Here is a 20,369-nt window from a genome sequence, read left to right on the forward strand (position 1 = left end):
AAAAAAAAAAAAATCAAGATAAACATTAGTTCAGTAAACAAGATGTGCTACTAAGAATCCTTTACATCTGGGACTTGTATGGTTGGAATTTTCTGGCCTTCCAGTTAACCACAAAGGATACCTGGGTCTGACTGGTATATGCCTATAGTCTGCATCCAAAAGAATACTTTGCCATCCACTCAACTCACAAGTACAACTTTTCATTTACTTGATCTCCAAGACCACTGGCGCCCAGACCTACACGTTTTTCTCTCCACCACACCTATGATCTGGGTGAGGGGACACTCGACTGAGTAAGAGAAACCAAAAAGCACATTAAGCTCAAACATCAGAAAATCCCCAAACCAAACAGCCTCATACAGGAGAAGTGGAGGTGATGTTTACAGCCTCTGAAACCCCAGAGTACACATCCTATTCTTTCTTATAGCCATGAAGATCAGCTAAGAGATTTTCTCAAGAGACAAACCACTCTAAGTACATCAGGATTTGCAGCAGGAGCTAAAGGTGAGTTAATCTGGACACTCATGAATTTGCAATAAACTTCAACATGAGATTCTTACCATTCCAAGAACAGCAGCGGCTTTACAAGTGGCTGGTATCAAATACTGCACAAGAATCTCATCTTCTGAGGGATGCACCTTCCGCAATTCTGTCAACGTTGTATACATCATCTCAAACTGATTCCTTTCTGTAAATAAGTCTGATACTGCCAGAAGCTGTGCACAAATTAAAATTGAATAAAAAAAGCCCATTAACAGACAGCCAAAACCAGACTCTCCCTTCTGTTAACACTATCAGCAAAAGATTCCTTGACTGATCTATCAAAAGCCTAAAAATTATCTCAAGTGTCTGGAATAATTATTGTTAAATAGTCCAAAATTACATCCATCTCAAGTAACAGTTACCTCCCAATAGTCCTTTTTTCCAGAAGGTTTATAAACCCATTTCCACTACAGTAAGTGATTCTGGAAATGATCAAATGCTGTTGCCATTAACAACGTGCTAAACCACCCCACAACACACAACACATTCTGTCACAAGGATAGTTTCATTAAGTATTTTACAGCAGTGGACAATCACTATCCAGACACATTCCACACCTGTGTTCTTCATGTGTGATTGTGCACTTCTACAATCAATTTAGTCCTTTAATACACTGTTGTTCTACCTTAATTTTCTAACAAGAAGAGACAGGATAAGCAAAATTCTGAAATCTAGTTTTAGCAAGTAGTCAAGTAAAACACCAACTACCATTAAGTGACAATAACGTGTTTGTAACGTACTAGCAGAACATGCAATGCTGATGTTTAAAATACTACGATGTTGGAGTTGCACAAGTTCTATTTCTGCACTGCCCATGCAGTAGCACTTCCAAGAAAAAGAAAACCCAGTGCTTCACATCTATTTAAAGCCACTTTACAAATGCTGTGTAGCTCTGAACATTTGGTAACACGTTCTCAATTATGACTCTGGAGAATAGTTTAGACTTACTGATCGCACCACTTCGCTAATCAAGATGACTGGTGTTCTCTTGCTGGGGTTTGATGGCAATATCCACTGACTGTACAGCTCAAGCAGGAACTGAGAACAAGAATGTATATCTACACCAGCCCGGTGTTTCCTGCAAGGCACAGGAAGTATGAGTTAAAACAGCCATTACTTAGCCCTGCTGCAACACTTTTTAAAGCCAGCTTGCTGAACTCAGCATGAAGAGATAAAACCTTATTGGTAAGTCAAAGGGGAGGCAAAAAAAAAAAGACACCTGGTGTTAACAGGAGAGGTTGGTGGTGAGGAAGGAGCAGGTATGTCATTCTCGTCTTCTTCATCCTCACCCCACTCTTCCTCTCTCAATGGAGTGATATTATTTCCTAACCATATGGAGTGTATAGAGACCTTGCAACATGGAAAAAAAATAAAAGAGAAAAGCAGCACAACATTTAACACCCTCATTGTTAGATGAGAAAACCTACAAGTCCAACACGTCTTTCATTTAAATAATAGGCAATGCACAGCCTCAACATGCACATGAAACTACATCACGTATTTTTAAGCTTTTTCAACATATAAGTCACTTTTCAACTGTATGGCACAGCAAAACCAACAGCACCACGTACTTAGGCCAGCAGTACAGGTGATGCTGAAAGTAGCATCTGACTGGATGATCTTGGAGGTCTTTTCCAACCTTAATGAGTCTATGATCTGGTTATAGACCTGTACACATACACTTACAGTGTTCACGCATCATCCCAAAGTCAACATACCAGATTTATCATCTGAAGCAAAGCATAAACTTTTACAGTTCCTATCAAGCAAGAAAATTCTTCAGAAAAAACTGTAATGAGTGCAGTTCAGAAGAAAACACACTCCTAGCTCTTCTCAAACTGTAACTCAGTATAGCTGATTGCAATACAGCTTTTCTTCTGATATCAGACAAGACTAAGACTTTAAGTCCTTTGATTCACATAAAGTTATCTGCAAAGAAAACTTCTTAGTAGTTCTGAAATGTAATTTTTATAAAGAAAGCTTAAAAGAACAATAAAACTTGCTGATGACATTTCATAAATAACGTGCCCAAGGATTCCAAAACAGTATCAGTATTTAGAGTGTTTCAAAATATAGTACTTTTCCTGTTAGCATTACTTATCTTACCTAGCTCAAGACTTCTTTCTTAGACAAAAATTCACCCTTACATAGAATTCTTTGTCTGGTTAGGCAAAAATATACACATATTTGTTTATTTTTCAATCAGCGTGTCCAATACCTCGTATTGTTAATAGAGATAATGGGTTTTGTAAATAACAGGTAGGGTCTGTAAACCTGCAAATACTAAACATTCAAGCCATTTAGCATCTCAAGAGAACATACAAATGCCTAGAGACAGGCAAGCGATTGTTTTGTCTTCCCTGTGCAGAAGATTCCTCATGAAAAACACTACCATCCAAGATTAGTACTTAAAGCTTTTTTTGTTTCACTAATACAAACTATTCAAACAGTGAAAAGAGTATTACATTTCAAATATATGTAACTTCATGTTAAGATGGATTTTTTTCAAGGAGATGAATAACTGGATAAGCGTTTCTTTTTTTTTTTTTTTTTAACTCACTGTATATAGTGCTAAAATCCCAACTAACATCATCCAGTGAAACTTGTGCCACCATACTGGCTTTATTTAAAATGAAACCATCGTTGCTTATTTCATATCCAGTGACTTTCATTTCCTAAGGACTACTACAAATTGAAATCCAATAGTTAAAGTGGAAGCTTACAACAAGAGCTCTTTAACATGAGGCCAACAAATACAGCTCAATAGCTGGCTCATGGGTAGATCTCACACACACAAGCCAAAATCCCATGCGAGGTGGGATGGCTGATTTAGAGGAGTCACCCAGTTATGATCTACCCTGCACCACTCAGAACTTTTAGTTTACGTCTGATGTTAAGCAATGCCTCTTAACTGTATTCTCACAAGCTGGAAGAACATAGTAGAAGTCAAGTTCAAAGTTAAGGTTTTAACAAACCTGTCCCAGTTTATAATCCATATCTCCTATTTCTCGTTCGGTATTGATCTGCAGCAAGAGTTTTTCATGGCTGATAAGAGCACCTAGAAGAAAACAAAAGACAAGTTGTTAAAACACGCAAAGTAGCTGTGAATATGGATTCATTTCCAGCAAACTGGACCTTTCTACTTTTTACATGTAAGAGAAATTCCCTTTCGCCTTCCCTCCTGCACACCAGCACTTACCTGTCGTAGCAGGAGAAAGCGATGGAACAGGGTCCCAAGCTTGGTATAAATGATGAGTAGCAATATTATCTCTCTTAGATACCATCGCTTGGATTTCCTGTTCAACAATTCCCCTGATAACACTTAGCTTCCTCCCAAACCTGAAAGCCCAAGAGAAATCAATTTAAGCAGATTTTCCCTTTAACATTTTTGTGCAAGTCTGACTAGCTTAATCTACAGTGTTATATGTCTGTGCTTATTGTCATCAGGAATGCTAAAACTGTGAAATGTTGAGAAATACATTCTGCACTGTTAAAGAGATTTCAATGCAACGTTGTCTTCTGCAGATGCCATCTGTTAATTTAGCAGGTCCACGTAACTTCTACGTTAACAGATCCGTCTACACATATTTTTGCTACAGCTAGATTATGCAAGTGTAATTATACATTAATCATAACTAATGCATTTTAGAACAAGTACAAAAATACCTTGTGTCCAGAGCTTTTAAAGCTTTGTTGCGGGGCTGCTGTTCCAAACAGCTAACTGCTGGATTGCCTGCAACAGGTATGGTCATTGCGCTCAGCACCAAGGAAGTTATGGCTTGTACAGCAAGAACATTAATTTGGGTCCTCTCTGTATCTTCCTGTAAAATGAATTTACTGTAATTTGAATTGTAAAACAAAACAAAACAAGAAAAAAAAAAGGAAAAAGAATCCTGAAAGCCCTGGATATGTTTGTCACCTTCCTCTAAATTATCATTAGTAAGCCTGACACCTAGACTTCTTCCCATCCAGAAATCTAGCTGATGTAAACACTGCACAGAATGATGACTGTAGCAGTGACACATCCTTCCATCTCAGCAGCCATGCAGTGTGCACCCTCTCTTATCCCAACAGCATTAAAACCTAAAAGTTCCAAAAGGGACACCTTGAAAGTGCTTAATTTCTTTGCTTGCACCTACCTATGAAACAAAGCATCGAATAAAATCAAATTTGAGTTGGAAGCTATGGAGAGGGATTGGTGTTAACTGTTTTAATTAACTACCCATTTAGAAACAAAATTCAAGCTCATAATGAATTTCCAGCTGCATTTGTCTGGGCATCACTGTCCAGATGCCTTTTATGTTCCTTCTAAACTAAGATGCTACACATTCAGTATTTAGCACCTTTGTAGAACTGCAAGAAAACTGTAACGCACCTTTCTTCAACTATTTTGTTTGATTCAATCTATTATTCCTACCTGAAGCATTGACATTTTCCCCCAATAGAAGTACTTGGAACTACACTACTTGTATCAAGTACTTTGCCACTATAAATCATCACTACTATTTTTTTTCCCTTAAAAAAACCCAACAAAACTTCTGGGACTGTGGGCTGTAACTCATCCTCCCTGTGCTGATGGTAGCAAGAACCCTCTATGGTGCATTTAACTTTTTTTGCTCAGAACTGTTGATCATCAGTACTTTCACTAAATCTTTTTTTGGTCTGTTTTAAAAAAAGTTGACACCACCAACACTTGCAGATACTGAAGTGGTGGGATGCTTCTCAGTTTTTGGTTTGGTTGTACAGACTCTGACTCCATCTTGGACGATGGGCCACAAGAGCATCTGAACTGTTTAAGAAAATGGAAGATGGTGGCAAATGTCAACTTGTTTTTTTTTTAATATAAAGGTTATTGTATTTTTATTTAAGAAAATATTAACATTCTAAAATTTAGAACACTGCTTAAAAATACTTGCAGCATTGAAGACATTAGCCCTCTGGGAAAGTAAACAAGAAATAATTACTCCTGTTCTACAAATGAAGGTCCTCCACATGACAAACATAGAAGTACTAAAGGCTAGGCTGCCTTACATCTGATCCAATGTGGCCATTATGCAGAACAGAGCAAGTAAAAAATTCTACAGGCCACACAACGTCTCTAAGTCAGTCTAGCTAACAGAAGATGCTAACCCAGGGAGGAGAGATGGTGGTGCCCTACTCCTCTCTGTTCACAGCATCCAGTATTCATAGGCATCTACCCTCCTAATTCTTCCAAATGCTTTAGGGTCTACACCTACGATCAGACTGCTTGCAATTTGGGAGTGAATGCTGTGTAAGTGTAGGAGAAAAATCCTTCAGGTCAGAGTTAGAACACAGTAAGTGCAGTTCACTAGCAGGCTAAGGTATCTGAAAAGTCTCTTTATGACAGATAAGTACACTCTCATCTTTGCTTTTGGTATAGATACATTTCTTTGCACACTGAGTGAGGTACTGTGTATGTGTTGAGTACTAAAAGTTGAAATGGTTTCACTAATTTTTTTTTCCATACTACTTAATGCTTGCATAAGGTTTAAGCCAGAAGATGAACATGTCTGAGCTCACAGGGATATGAAGACACGGAAATACGAACAAGAAATAATTTCTTCATTTTAGTCACTATTTTTCTGCTTTACAAGTTTATTAATAGGAAAAGTTTTGTTTATTGAGTAAAAAGATTCAAGCTCAGGACATTACCTCTTGTTGGTTCTCCTCTTGGTCCATTACAATAGGCTGAGTTACAAGCACACCAAGCAAAGTAGCCCAAGTCTCTTCAAACTGAGTACGGCTGATCCACCCTATGGAAACACTCAGAGACAGTCATTTATGTCTCAATACAAACTTCAAACATGGAATGGCATTAAAACATGCCACATTGTTTCCACTGATTTAGTTTTGTACCTGTTTGTATTTGATTTGGCATTTTTGTAATCATAACAGCTTAGAGTTATTTTAGGAAATGAGGAAGTGATGTGTGTTCTGCATGTTATTATTTAAATGATCCCCTTCAGGTTATTTCTTATATATATTTAAATATTTTGATTGTCCAACTCTTGAAAGTTTGAGATCTGTAAAGTTTTCAGAACATGGAAAATGATCCAGAAAATTGGCCAATTCTCACAGGAAAGAAAAGTCATGGAAAATCCCATAATAATCCAAGAAATCTTCATGTCCTAAAAGCAAAATTATTTACTTTCCTAGAAATAGGCCATTAAAATTCAGGCATGCCTGTTTTCCAAACAGATTTTTACCTACAAAAGACTCTTCCAGAATACCACATTATACTAATGGCATCTAAAGAATCAAAACTGAGAATGTCATCTTAGGCATCACAGTGATCAAAGAGAAATTGGTGCTACACCACAAGTCAAATATTAACCTGCAGATGGGGGAGGTGGGGGTGGAGGGACAACACCAACAAAAATAATGCCAAACTTCTATAAGCAGAAAGTGTGAAGCATTACCCTTGACAGTCAGTCCCTTTTGTTGACAAAGACTTGAACTCGAAGCCCCACTCATTCTGTAAACCTTGACATGTTCAGAAGCTTTCCAGTGACAGCACCTCATGTGAAACAGAATGTGGCCCTAAGTTCTATTTATGTACTGTGCACGAATAAGAAAAGTGGGGAAGCAATAGATCCTCAAACATACTGTCAAGTGTATGCTGCAGAAGACAAGTGCCCCTTCTGTAGAGCACTCTGAAATCTCCTCCCTGAGTTGGAACGGTTCTTGGTTTTACTTCTATAATTTATATTTTCTTCTGCATTGAGCAAAATGTAATGATTACACAATTACTACCCTGCTCTGAAATACTCTCCCCACCTCCCCATGCAACAAAAGTAAACAAACTGTAGCAGATTCAGTTATCCAGTAGCTTCACATTCAGATGAACACCCAATAAAAGCCAATTATACTCACTTGTAGTTTTGTACATACCAAGTGTATTAATGCGGTAGATGAACTCCTTAAAGATTTCTTTTTCCTGAAGAAATTCTACTGGAATTTCAGGAAAAACTGTGCCAAAGTCACCTGCAGGCTTTGGTGACCAGCCTAATTTCCAGACCTGAAGAAATATCAAAAAGACTACTTACCCAAACCAGAAATAGTAGTAACATGAAAGCTCTAAGTATATATATGCACCAGTCAAAACCAGTAAGACATCAATAAAGTAATTCTCCAAGTATAAGAAAAACTTAGATGAAATATCTAACACAGCTAATATAGATTTTACACTAGGTTTCTAATTTTGGGGTATTTTTTTTTCATCTTTCTCACTAGGAATTGTTCAGCCCTACTATCCAAATTTGGATACGAAAACAAATTAAGTTCCTGCCAAATGTTTCAGTTTAAAATTTAAGCAGCCAGGTAACCCCTAGATTGTGCAGAAACGATGCTGAAAGATAATTCAGGGGAAACTAGTTCACCAAAATATGGAGTCTTCTTGTTACAGCAGCTGACCAAGAGTAAGGCAGTGGTACAGAAGACTGTTGCCTTTGAACTTCACACACTATTGATGGCAGAAAGACAAAGATACAAAAAAACTCAATCCAAGAAGTTACTATGTTTTGACATCCCCTCAAAAAAAAGAATGCTGAGAAATAAGTGAGAGAAATGGCCTTACACACATCAGGAAAACCTTTTGCTCTGCCTCATACACATCTAGAAATATTTCTGATAGTGGTTTTAAAGTTTATCAAAGTCATTTCACAGTTGCTAATGATACATGGAGGTAATCACAAGGCGTGAAGCCCATGTTACAATGTCCAAAAAGATAAGGTTGAAATACTTTATCCAAAGGATCCAAAATGAATTAGAAAAGAATGGTAATATACACAATCCAAGGGATTCTGCATGGTGTACTATGGTAGGGTACCACACACAGTGCTTCAGACACCACAGCACCACTGCGGTACTTCGCGTGACTGAAACGAATCAGCCAATTAACAAGGTAACAGTGCAGATTTTGCACTGTGTTCTGGGTAAGCAATCCCACTGACAGGAGGAAATACCAGCCCTAACCAAACACCAAAGTCACTTTTCCTTTCTTTAACTACTACCTGGACCTTCTGTCACATGGGAACATAAGGAGCACCTACACTCTTTTCTAATCAAATGTCCGATTCCAAAGTGAACTCTTATTTGATATCTGGTATCGTATTTTGCTAATCAGTGTTCAATCAGCTGCCTGATCAAACAAGTTAGAGGTTGAACTCCTACTGACATAGAATTTAAGATGCAGCACTGTATTTGGTTAAAAAAAAAAAAAAGTAATATCTTCAGTAGCCTTTAAAGACCTGAAAATACAACATAATGAACATACCAAGGGAGGTACTCTTGTGTAACTGTTCACCAGAGGCAGTCTTGCTAAACTGATGATGATGTTCTTGAGGACAGGAGTAAGAAATGCTGGAATACTGCTGTTTCTTTTGTGCCCCAGTGCCAAGACAGTCTGTAAGCATTCCACCATCTCAGCTACCATCTCACAAGCTGCAGTAATGTGTTTAGTTTCTTCAGGAGGAGAAAAAGAAATCCAGTTTAATAAATCTATTCAAAAGACACTTAATTTAAAAAGATACAGGAAAAAAGATGTTTAATGAAAGAGTATGTCAACTAAAAAAGAAAAAAAACCCACAACAAAGTAGACAGAAATCCTCTACGATGTTTCAGCTAGTTGAAGAATACTACTACCACCCTCCCTGCAATGACTTGTGCTGTATACTATTCTCAATGCTGGAGATTACCAGATTTGTCAGCTAAGCAGTAAAGGGCCACATTGAATACAGCATTTATTAGAATATAAAGTGACCAAACTCATCTGTTCTATGAGAAAGCAGCCTCACAGCCTGCTCTACCCTAAACCTGACAATTGGGGTAACTTCCATAGATGGAAGCAGTATTTTACCCCGCCAGCAGAGCAAACGATACTGTCCACACTCACAGGCTACACTTGACCTTCACCCTAACATACTGTGTCCATATTACAGAAAGGCAAACAAGGAATCTGCCATTCTTCAGAAAAAAATATTAACAATTCTACCTCTCCCACATGAAATTGTAAAATCCCACACCACTCCACAGAGTCTGAAGCGTTTCATTCTTCAGTGAAAATTTAAGTCAAACATGGAATACACCATTTACTTACTCAGTGTGTTTGAATCAACTTCATCCTCACTTAAGCCTTTTGAAGTATTCTTCTTTCTCTCAGGACTAAGAAGTTGATTACCAGGTTCAACTGCAACTGTATTAGACAAAAACATGTAAGATACAGCCATCACATATCTCATATTTTACTTTTCTCCTCAGAACCACACAGCAGTCAAATATTTGCATCTCCAAGGCTTCTGCCAAGTTGAAAAGTAAACACAAAATTCTAAGTGAGAAATTGAAATAGTAAAAATGATTTTATTAAATAGCTAAAAAGGACTCAGAAAATATTCCAGACACCTAGCATTTTAAGTGGTGACTGATGATTTATTAGAGAAAATTTTCTCATAGATGTTCAAGTTGGACTCACCTGCTTCTATGATAAATCTAACACAATTAATTAAGGAGCAAGCATATGTCACATTAGTTGCAGAAGACAGCAAATTCCAGAGACTAGACTGCTGTAATGTCAGGCAGCAACAATCCAGAGCAGCTTGAAGATCTATACTTAATGGAATCTGGTCATGCATTAAATGCCATGATAGTGCCTGTGCAAAAAAAAGAAACGAAAAATCTCCCATTAACAGCAAGTATTCACAACAGAAGAATTTATAACCAAAAGGTGTTTTGTTTGAGCTTTTTTTATTCAACAATACATGAAGTTTTATTAGCAAGTTGCATTGATTTTTTTCCTGAGAGAACAATTTGTTTTAAGCAGAAGAGATTTACAGGTATTATACACTGTCTATTCAGTCTCCTAAAAATCAGTGCAGGGCCATTCTCCGAAATGCCAAGGCCATGCCATCATTCAGTCAACCTCTCCTTGTAAAAAAAGCTTTGTTTGCCCCACAAGCCCATCTGATTCACTAGCACACACCAAATAAACACTGAAGAAATTTCTACACTTATGACAAGAAAATTGCCCTGATGAAATGGCAATCAGGTTAAGCCAAAGTTGTTCCCTCCCCCAACATTTCATCATACCTTGTAATTATGCTGGAGTTTCTTACCTCTACTGACATAACCACAAATTTCAGGATATCCTCCTCTTTGTCAGGAGGAACACGGAGACCAGCTGGTAGTTTTGAGAGTAACAACAAATACTGAGCCAGTGCACGACAAAGTGTCATCATCGACTGATACGTCACCTCATCTCCTATAAAAGAAAACTTGATGAAATCTAGCAGTTTGAATTCCTCCTCCCCCCCAATTAGTGTTTTTCAGAATTATTTCATAAGCACTTTTATACTAGGTATCTTGATTTAAAAAAAAAAATAGTAAGGCCATGTATTCACAAGACACCTGTAAAGTACCTTTGCAGAGAACAAACATAAAACCCCATCAATTCTATTACCAAAGATATCACTTAGTTTTTTCCAGTAGATTGATGGCTCAGTTCGCAGTAGTGGTTGAAAAACCTGGTGGTTGGCAGGAAGGTTTTGTACAGTTGTAGACACATGATCCAGAGTTACTCTCCGGGCTGTTTCAAAGAAGCTACTCTTCTGGTCTCTTGAGATCTCATTCATCCCAAGGCTTAAACAAGGTGCTAACAAGCTTAGGTTGAATTCCTGAAATTAAATAGTAAAAAGTAGAATTTGCTTTTAAAGATAGTCTAATACAGTGTTAAAGTAAGTTTATTAGTTATGACCACTGCTCTACTGTCAGGTACCAACACTATAATTAAGCCCATATTTCTCTCAGATTTAAACTCCAGACACTACTGTAGAGAGAAAAAAGATCAATACTTATTCTCAGAACAGTGTGTAGATGAAGCTTAAGGATGACCTGTATGCAAGGAATCCTTAGCTAGTAAGCTCTCAAACAAAGAAGTCAAAACTTTAAAAGTTTCCCACTATTACTGCTGCATACCAGCAGCAAACATAACAGAATTTGAACAAAATGCATTCTTAGAAAATAAACTAAGTGATACTAGTTGTCCTTTTTGCCAGATATATGATCTGTGCCCTGTTAGTAGAATATTGCAAATCATCTAGCAGAGATATTTAAAAAGTTACCAGGCCAGAAATTTCTGTGAGAAACTGCATGGAAAAGGAGATCAGGTAAAATGGCAAACTGCTCTTTTGCAATTGCAATAAACTAACCTCCATTTCTCTATACACCCAACCAGTACTACTAGAAAGCTACTATTAGCAGCACTGCTAGATGCAGAAGTGAAACATTTAGCTTTCAAAATTAAGTGAAATTCACAAAATGAACTACCAGTATTACATAAATTTGAATCTGCTAACACTATCAATTAAAACATAACAAATAATTACATCCTCTTCATCTGACTGTTTCATCTGTCAATTAAGTTACCTTGTTGGTCATGAAAGAGTTCAGGTCAGGCTGAGGAATTCTATTTACCAGCTCCGCGCCTTCTAGCAGTGCTGAGTCAGACTTGATGCAACACTGCGACCTCACTAGTGACACATACCAGTCCTTTAATAATTAAAAAAACAAATCTATTACATATTTATTGTCAGAAAACAGTAATACAGTTCATGGGGGCAGGGGGAAAATGGCTCATGGGCCAACTGTGGTCTGTTTAAGAGATCTCTAGGCCTCATTAATGTCAAAAACTCAGAAAAAAGCAAAACAGAGCAGGCAACTGGTGAATAGACCATCTTAAACTATTCCAATGGATCTTCACCAGCAAGTTGGCTATCTCCATAGAGCCCAGACAAAACATGAAAAAAGTTTAACATACAGCATAGATGTATGTATACAGAATCCTAAAGCTGAAGAGTAGCTAGAAAAAACATCTCCATGGATATTCAGCAGTCACAAACATAACAGTAATAGCAAAAATCCCAATACTATAACCAAGTAAGAAAAGTCTTCAGATTCAAATAAATCTGCAGATGCAGATCACTTAGCACTCACTGAATTAAGAACATCACACAACACTGTAATTTTACTTCTTAAATTATCAGAGAGGAGCCAGCGGGCACTTGTTAATAATGTAACTAAACTACGGAAAATAGAGGCTCAGTTATCCCTTTCCTGTGTTTCCTTTCTCAGTTATATGCTTTTCCTATTATTGGGTATCACTGCAGAGCACAAACGACGTAAGGGAGAATATATCTGTGCAGTGGGACAAATTAGAAAGGAAGACACAGGCCCCCAAAGGCTTGCTCTTAGCCTCCCACCCTGCTTGGAAATAAGCACATCTAAGTAAATGAGAGACAGAAACTGTTAAGTAGTCATCATAGTTTTCTAAAAGTAATTTAAAGCTGAGAAGTGGAAAACGAGAAGTAATGCTTAATTTCCAAGAGACAGTCAGCAGTTTTCAGCAAATAAAGCAGATCGCCACAGTAAATACATCAAGAAAATGAGTATGTATTTGTCTCTACTGAACCTTCTATAAATCTTTCACAGTTAGGGAAAGAAACAAAAACTGATAGTTTTCACAGCACTGTCAATGTAAACATTTATGTGTATGCTAATCATTCATATTAAGTTCAACACTCAGTCAACACATAAGAAAGCATTCACTGATCTATATTTGAGATTCACTGACAATTGAGAGCATTAAATACAGCTTATTTTTATGATGCAGTTAAGCATTTTGTAATGAGCAAAAGCTTGTTTACAGTCAAGGCACTTTCAGTGTCTCTTTCTAAACACAGCCTTACTTTGTCTAGAATTACATTCTCTAAAGCTGGTTCATCTTCTCCATCTAGCGGGTGGGAGGTAACCAGAGGTGAAGGACTTGTTGTGTCTGGTGCTACCATAAGACGAAACCTATCCAAGAGTGAGTAAAGTCTTTGGTGTCTGAAAATAGAACACAGAGAACTAATTTACTCAGTTTTGTAAATAATTTAAAAACAGAAAGGCATCCAGTGAAACAATTTTAATCTTGGAGAGAAAAGCAGTAGGGTCTGAAGTTCTTTGTTGGATACATGCAGTCATATGATGCAAAACTGCAAGTTTCACCAGCTATCAGCAGCCAAAAAGATTGAACCATCAACAATAAATAAATAAATAAATGTAATTTAGTTTTAAAATCTCTACATGCTAAGGCATAAAATGCAAGCTGCTCAGTTTTCTTTATGTAGTGTATCTTTTTCATGAGTAAGAAGAAACAAAAGATTTGTAACATTACCTATGAAGGCACATTACTATCAACCCACTGCAGTCCTGGGCCCTAGATTCTTTCCCTGTATTACCTTCTCATTTCACTAAACAGATATTAAATCTCCAACAGCAATGACACCAAGTAAATTAGGCTCTTTTCAACATTAAATGAAGCCTTTTCAGAAACTAATTTGTTCCTTTTTATAACAACAATTTACTTTTAAACAGCTGAGAGACTAAACAGAAATTTTAACACAGTTGTCTGGACACAAAAAACAAACCAAACAACCCAACCAAAAATGAGCTCACACAGCTTCTATTTACAAAATTCTGCAAAAGTTCGAAGAAAAGAAAGGTTTTCTCATTAATACAGTTTTTGTCAAGGAAATTAATTGCAGTTGCTGTTTCTCAAGTGTTAAATACTGAGTGGGATAGGGGAAAGCATTTGGTGCCTTCAAGCTGTTAAGCTTGCATTAATTCTTTGGTTTATTGCAAACTCAACTTGGCCAAAATGAATGTCCTTGAGCAGAATATGCCTGCATCTCATAAGGGAGGCTTTACTCCTGTGTTACATACAAAAAGAACCTGCTATCTTAAGAAAAATCCCAAACAGGGAAAAAGAGTTAAACACAATTAGTACCAGAACATGACTTAAGTTTGGCATTTTAACACATTGGTATTAACTTGCCTTGTTGCTAATCCACTGTTTTGAAGGTATTCCTGAATTCTATCCAGTTCTTCAACTGGTAGCTGAGTAATGCTGTTCTGTAGGAATGAGTCACAGGAATTTTGTAAGACAGAAATAAGTAAAACTGAATAGATTAGGAAAATAACAGGCAAATAAAGTGAAATGTAAACGTTCAAACATCTGTATTAAATAAAAAAAACCCAACTCATTTCTAATGAAATCACTGAAGCATCATGATATTTTGCCATTCACCTGAACATCAAAACTCCCCCAGTGGAAAGGAAGTGATGAAAACAGGATGGAACCTGGGCTATTCTCTTTTATACTTCCCAAGCATGCCTTTTAAGCATGCAGTTTTCTATCATGCTCCATTCTGATACACTTGAAATCATTACACTTGATTATATTATCACTACCCAATCTTATTTACAAATGAATACGTTCATCTTTACCTGTAAAGTGGCAGCCAAGAGCATTTCTACTCGACGGCATGCCAGCGTGTCAACCACGCGAGCAAGCACACGGAATGGAGTACACAGCAGCTTATCAACATACAATGTCAGGACAGCCCCTGACTGGCTGAGATGTATTCCCTCTAAGCACTGCAAGGTCTTCTTCAGAGTTGTGGGCTAGATGTTAAAAAAAAGCAGAAAAAAAAAAAAATAGACCAAAAAGCAATCAATTGAAATGCAAAGGTCTCAAAGCTAAGGGAAAGCCATTTAAAACTAGCTGAACAATATAACCATCTATATATGAATTGGTTTGAGTTATTGGCTTATTTAATTAACATGAACACTTAGTTGTTAGATATTTAAAAGTTTACTTTTACAAAGAGAATGCAAGGAGTAGGGAGCAAAACTAGGTATAAAAGCTAGAGAGACATAAGTGGAACTGTAGAAAACTTGGAAAACAGTAAGAAGCTTCAACATGCTGGAAAGAAAAACATGAGTATAGTCAAGAAAGTACAGAAACCCACATAGGCATTAGGGACTTTCTAAGCATGTGTTTAATCACAGATACAGCAATGGCTACTCAGAATTAAGAGGGGGTGCAGAGAACTAATTGTTTTAAAACATAAGCATCACTTGAGCATCAATAACCTAAAGGGAGAAACCTGAAGGCAAACCAGTCTGACTTGTGAAATCAATCTAGGTTTAGTGCAGACTGTAACCATCAGTCATTTTAATTTTACTGAATTTTCTGATAATCACCAAGCATTTCACAGAAAGACCATGTTCCATTCAAACACATTAGTTCAGTTCACCATACTGATTCTCCGAGAGTAATGCCCAGATGCATCTGGCCTAACTTCAACGTGTTTTAATGATGGTTAAAGCACTAGATGTACACAGAGACAGTGGGAAGAGACAGGAAATGTTCCCAGGCTACTCAGGGTGCAGTGGCTTTTGCCCCCATTAGCTCTAGCAGAAGCCCACAAAATGACAGTTTCCACCTAGTCAGTTTCCAAGATTAAGAGGGATCTGGGATCCATACAACCCTACATCCCTATAAACCATCATCCAGTCCTTTTAGCTGAGGGGGGGGGGCGGGGGAGGGGAAGGAGCTATCAACAGGAATCATACAGTGAATTTCTGAAGCAGTATTTCTCTTGCTAAGAGAATACAACTTGTGAGACAGATCAATAGGTAAGGCATGAGCTAGCAAATAATTTTCATGTTGCTAGGGCCTATGAAGGCTCATGTCCCTCCAACTGTAGTTGCTCTGTTATTTATGCTACCTAGGTACTGAAATCAAAGACAAAAAAGTTACAGCTTTAACTTATCCTTCAGACATTTATTATGCAGGGGGAGAAAGAAAGAAAAGGAGCTTAACCAACTCTACTTGAGTTCACAGATTTGATGGATTAGAACACATCTAATACTGAAGTTGCTAATATAAGGTTCGTTGTCTGCATTTTTTAAAGAAGTGACTTTAAAAATAAAAGTTGATATGTGACCTAGAAGTGTCAGAATTTGCATACTTACCAGTTAAACTTATGCTGAAAGGTAAGTAACTTTATTCTTAAAAAAAGGTAAAACTTACAGCTGCAAGATTCTCACACCGTGACTGAATGGCCTGGATGAAGAGACCGCTTGCCGCTGAATTCCTGTGGACAGCACTGATGAAGTCTTGTACCGGAGGCTCATGGGACAAATTAATCAAGTCTTGAACATGATTCACAATAAGCCAGGTCAAGTGTTCTGAATCATGCAGGTTTTGACACTGAAGGAGAAAAAAATTAAGATCAGGTTCCAGTAATACCCATGTTGAGTGCTTAATTACTGAGAACTTTGACAAAACTTGAAGTTCTTCATACATAGTTTTTATATGACAGATTTTCCAAATGCTTTGGACCTTGAGGCAAATTAAAGATTTAGAATGAATTTTACAATGAAATTTAAATTAATTTTTTTGAAAACACTAAAAATCCAGGTTAGAAACAAATAAATTGAGAAGGTCAATTCAAGGATGTCGCTTTTAATCAAATGCTACTTTGAACAAACATGCACCCACACAGTCTTGTAAAATGTGATGCTCATTTAGGCTTCTTTCAAAAGATTTCATATTACTACTGGCCTTAAACACAAGATTAATAAGTTCTGGAAGCCAATCCAAAGATATTGGCTCATAATTAAGTTTAAACCTACAGAGGCTAAGTGTATACATCAATAAGCAGTGCACTGCAACATGAAAAGATCTGTAGAGCTAGCCAGGCGATGCTGAGAGGCTGACACTCCCCAGTAAAGACAGTTTGGAGGGTTTTACCTAGGACTACCTCTAATCTGACTCTGGTGACTGAATGTCCATCAGTACTTGAAGTGCTGTTAAAATTTTTTTGTTTAGTTGAATCTGAAAAGAATGAAGCTTGCTTACCTCAAAACTGCTCTGTAATGCAAACTGAAGTGCAATACTAGATACTGAGGGAAGATTCTTTTTAGAAGTTCCCAATGAACTAAAATACTAATGTTGAGGCAGCAAGAGGCCAAAGCCACAGGAACTGCTCTCTTTAGTGCCAAAATGGAAGTTACATGTTCATTTAAAACCTTTCCTCATAAGGTATAGTCACAGAAATGTTCATCCCCTAGACACTGTGCATTGCTACTGATGTTAGGAAGTCTGACACTACTTAGTGTGCTCCAAGCACCTCACAAGTAAGGGATGTGATACCCAGCAGATAATTCTATTACCCACACGGTATCATTTACCAGCCAAGAGAATTCTCAGTTCAGAATAGGAAAAAAAGCCAAATGAGGGCATACTTAAGCTTACAGAAGCACCACCTGAATATGACTAGTTTCACAGGTCTTCATTTTTCACTTATGAACAGATTCAGTTAACGAGCATTGGCAATAAAAGTCTGTCAGGCATAATAAAATAACTCAAAACTCTAGTTATAAAATCAATAACTCAAAACTTACAACATAGTCACAAAAAAGAATGAGTGCTCCTCTTCTCACTATCTCCCGATTGCACATGCCACGCTTAGATTCTGAATTTGACTGATCGCTGTCTCCAGATATCTGAGGGCTAAGCAATTTAGTTGTAGAAAGACTGTGTCGCCTGCAGGGAACACATTATATTTTACCACTTTATTTCATTACTATGGCTACTGAAACATTAACGATCAAACTGGTGGGATATTCTGAGCAATGTCCTTACATAATATTTCTTTTCCTCAAAACTTCATTCAACCATTATACTGCTTTGAAGTAGACACTTCACTTTGCATCAGCTGTTTATTTTCTAACAATTGTAGGATCACTTTTTTTGTTTCACAGTTATTACTTCACTGGACAGTCTGAAGAACTTAGCACGTTATTTTAAAGCAAAACATGGGCAACTGCATGTGTGGTACGATAAGAAAGCCTAACTCCACTTATTCTTCTCAAGCCAAACCAGTGCTCGAGTTCTTAGCCTAGTGTCAGATCACAAGTGATGTCCAACCCAGAAAAAATACAGAGGTGATATTGGTAAATCAAAAGTTAACTGCAACAAACAGCAGATTTCACTGTAGTTATTCTAGTTACTCACCCTAATTTGCTCATAAACCTAGTAATTTCATGTTTCCTCAAATTAGAATAAATAGGGGGTTTTGCACATCATGAGGTTGAACTGGGCCAGAATCTCACATGTATTGATCCATTCACATTGTGGAACAAGATTAGCCTTCCCTAACACTCAGTGCACAGGCATATCAAATCAGCTGTTATTTCCCTCTATAGATAGGACAGAGGGACACTCACCCACATAGAGGGATCAAGAGAACACTGATTTCAGACAACTAATGTTAAGTGAGGTTACTATTCTGCCTGATGCTAATTAATCAGTATGGTGCCGATACTACATGGTGATAGCATTTAGTAATAGACCTGCTGAGGCTAGAACAGAGACAACTACAGTTATACTGATCAGACTTTGTTTTCATAACTACAAGAGCGTATACCATCTGCATGGGTGGTTATTTGCTAGAAGGTGAAATATGAAGTCTCCATAGGAACATGAAATTAGAAATACTGAATATTTTGTTATAGTTGTTTACATAATTTTTAATTAAATGTTGTACATAGGTGCAGCTTTCTTGGCTTGAAAGTGGAGCCATTACCTGGCAGCTCCTTTGAGAGAACTGAGCACAGGACACATTCCCTAAGTTTGAAAGACATACTGATACCAGAACAAACAGTCTGTATACACATGAAGTAAATTGAGAACTATCTGTTTCAGAGCCCAAAGAGTATCCTTCAACAGGCTGACAGGTAATGTACAGATAAAAAGCTAGGGGTGTTAATACAATTTTAAACAATTATGGAGACACACTGCTAATACTAGGGATCCAAAACAAATCTTACTTCGGAGTTTGATGCACTTCTGACCACCAGTTGTAGTTTGTATAATTGACAAGCAGCAGGATTTGACACCAGAGGAGAACTAAAGAAGGATGTGTGGGAATCATGGACTGAACAAGGTCACTCAAACTTTCAAGGGTATAGAAACTACCATCAGATCCATCTCCAGTAAAAAGTCTGGTGGCCGCAGCTGTGATTCTTCTAAACATCCCTAAAAACAAAAGCATGTTAGAGAAACTATGTTCTAGTCTGAATTCTGACATTCTACAGTTACTCATGTACCCTGAGAATACAAATCTTGTTTCATACGCCACTACCATTCCTAGAAGAAAAAAAGTGATGTTAAAAATGCAAGGCAAGTCATGAGCTTGCCCCAAAAAAACGTGTAAACCAGTAATGACCAGCTATCAGGCTCAATAAATAATGCTTTAGATCAGACTAGAATGATAATGAAAGCTACCTTTTCGATGTAATCTATCATTCATCAAAAAGTTTCTGATACATGAAAACCTTACCAAATTGTTAACTCCAGAGCAGGATTTTGGGGGTGTTTTGTTTACAAAAGACAGACACAGTAGTTCTACCTAAGAACCATGCTGTAGCTACTATTCTGCACTCTAAGGAAGATCACTTACAAGTCTCCTAGGGCTTCCCAAATACATTCAGTTGAAAATACACAGTACCCTTTCATCCAGTTTCTGAAGTGCAAAGAGTAAATGGTTTTAAGTGAAAAAAAGTTGATACCCTACATATTGAACACTCAGCACAAAAGCTGAGTTTTCCTTGTCCAACTTGCTGATTCTGTATTCATATGCCGAAACAAAGGGAGGGTAAAAACAAGGAAACCAGCATTGTCTAAAGGTACAGGATTTTTTGAGTTTTGTATGAGAAAAGTTCAGAGGAAAAAAGGATTTCTTCAGTACCAGTTAGAAACCAAAAGCTGATCAGAATAATGGAGAATGGTGTTGCCTGCATTGCCAGATATACAGAAGAATGCAGCCATAAATTCCAAAGCCATGTGGACCAGTTTAGGCTGCCCCCAGGACTGATAAATACACAGTTTAAACAGCAAAGAAAGGGAAAATGTGTTCTAC

General features: G+C 37.4%; 1 protein-coding gene across 1 annotated transcript in view; it reads right to left on the reverse strand.

The window, feature by feature from the left end:
- The window catches only part of HTT (huntingtin), a gene marked incomplete at its 3' end in the record, with an annotated part of 75,446 nt that overhangs the window by 5,385 nt on the left and 49,692 nt on the right, over positions 1-20,369 (reverse strand). Inside the window, exons 41-60 of the mRNA XM_084266731.1 lie at positions 19,279-19,486; positions 17,851-17,992; positions 16,475-16,654; positions 14,884-15,060; positions 14,432-14,508; positions 13,302-13,440; positions 11,983-12,105; positions 11,018-11,231; positions 10,674-10,819; positions 10,034-10,211; positions 9,662-9,757; positions 8,840-9,027; positions 7,456-7,582; positions 6,217-6,317; positions 4,210-4,364; positions 3,743-3,882; positions 3,519-3,601; positions 1,763-1,893; positions 1,492-1,621; positions 561-716 (exon numbers count right to left, since the gene is read on the reverse strand). Coding sequence (XP_084122857.1) covers positions 561-716; positions 1,492-1,621; positions 1,763-1,893; positions 3,519-3,601; positions 3,743-3,882; positions 4,210-4,364; positions 6,217-6,317; positions 7,456-7,582; positions 8,840-9,027; positions 9,662-9,757; positions 10,034-10,211; positions 10,674-10,819; positions 11,018-11,231; positions 11,983-12,105; positions 13,302-13,440; positions 14,432-14,508; positions 14,884-15,060; positions 16,475-16,654; positions 17,851-17,992; positions 19,279-19,486 — 2,891 coding nt within the window. The remainder of the gene's footprint in view (positions 1-560; positions 717-1,491; positions 1,622-1,762; positions 1,894-3,518; positions 3,602-3,742; positions 3,883-4,209; positions 4,365-6,216; positions 6,318-7,455; positions 7,583-8,839; positions 9,028-9,661; positions 9,758-10,033; positions 10,212-10,673; positions 10,820-11,017; positions 11,232-11,982; positions 12,106-13,301; positions 13,441-14,431; positions 14,509-14,883; positions 15,061-16,474; positions 16,655-17,850; positions 17,993-19,278; positions 19,487-20,369) is intronic.

The sequence above is a fragment of the Gallinula chloropus genome, assembly GCF_964237585.1.
Source record: "Gallinula chloropus genome assembly, chromosome: 7".
NCBI classification, from domain to species: Eukaryota; Metazoa; Chordata; class Aves; order Gruiformes; family Rallidae; genus Gallinula; species Gallinula chloropus.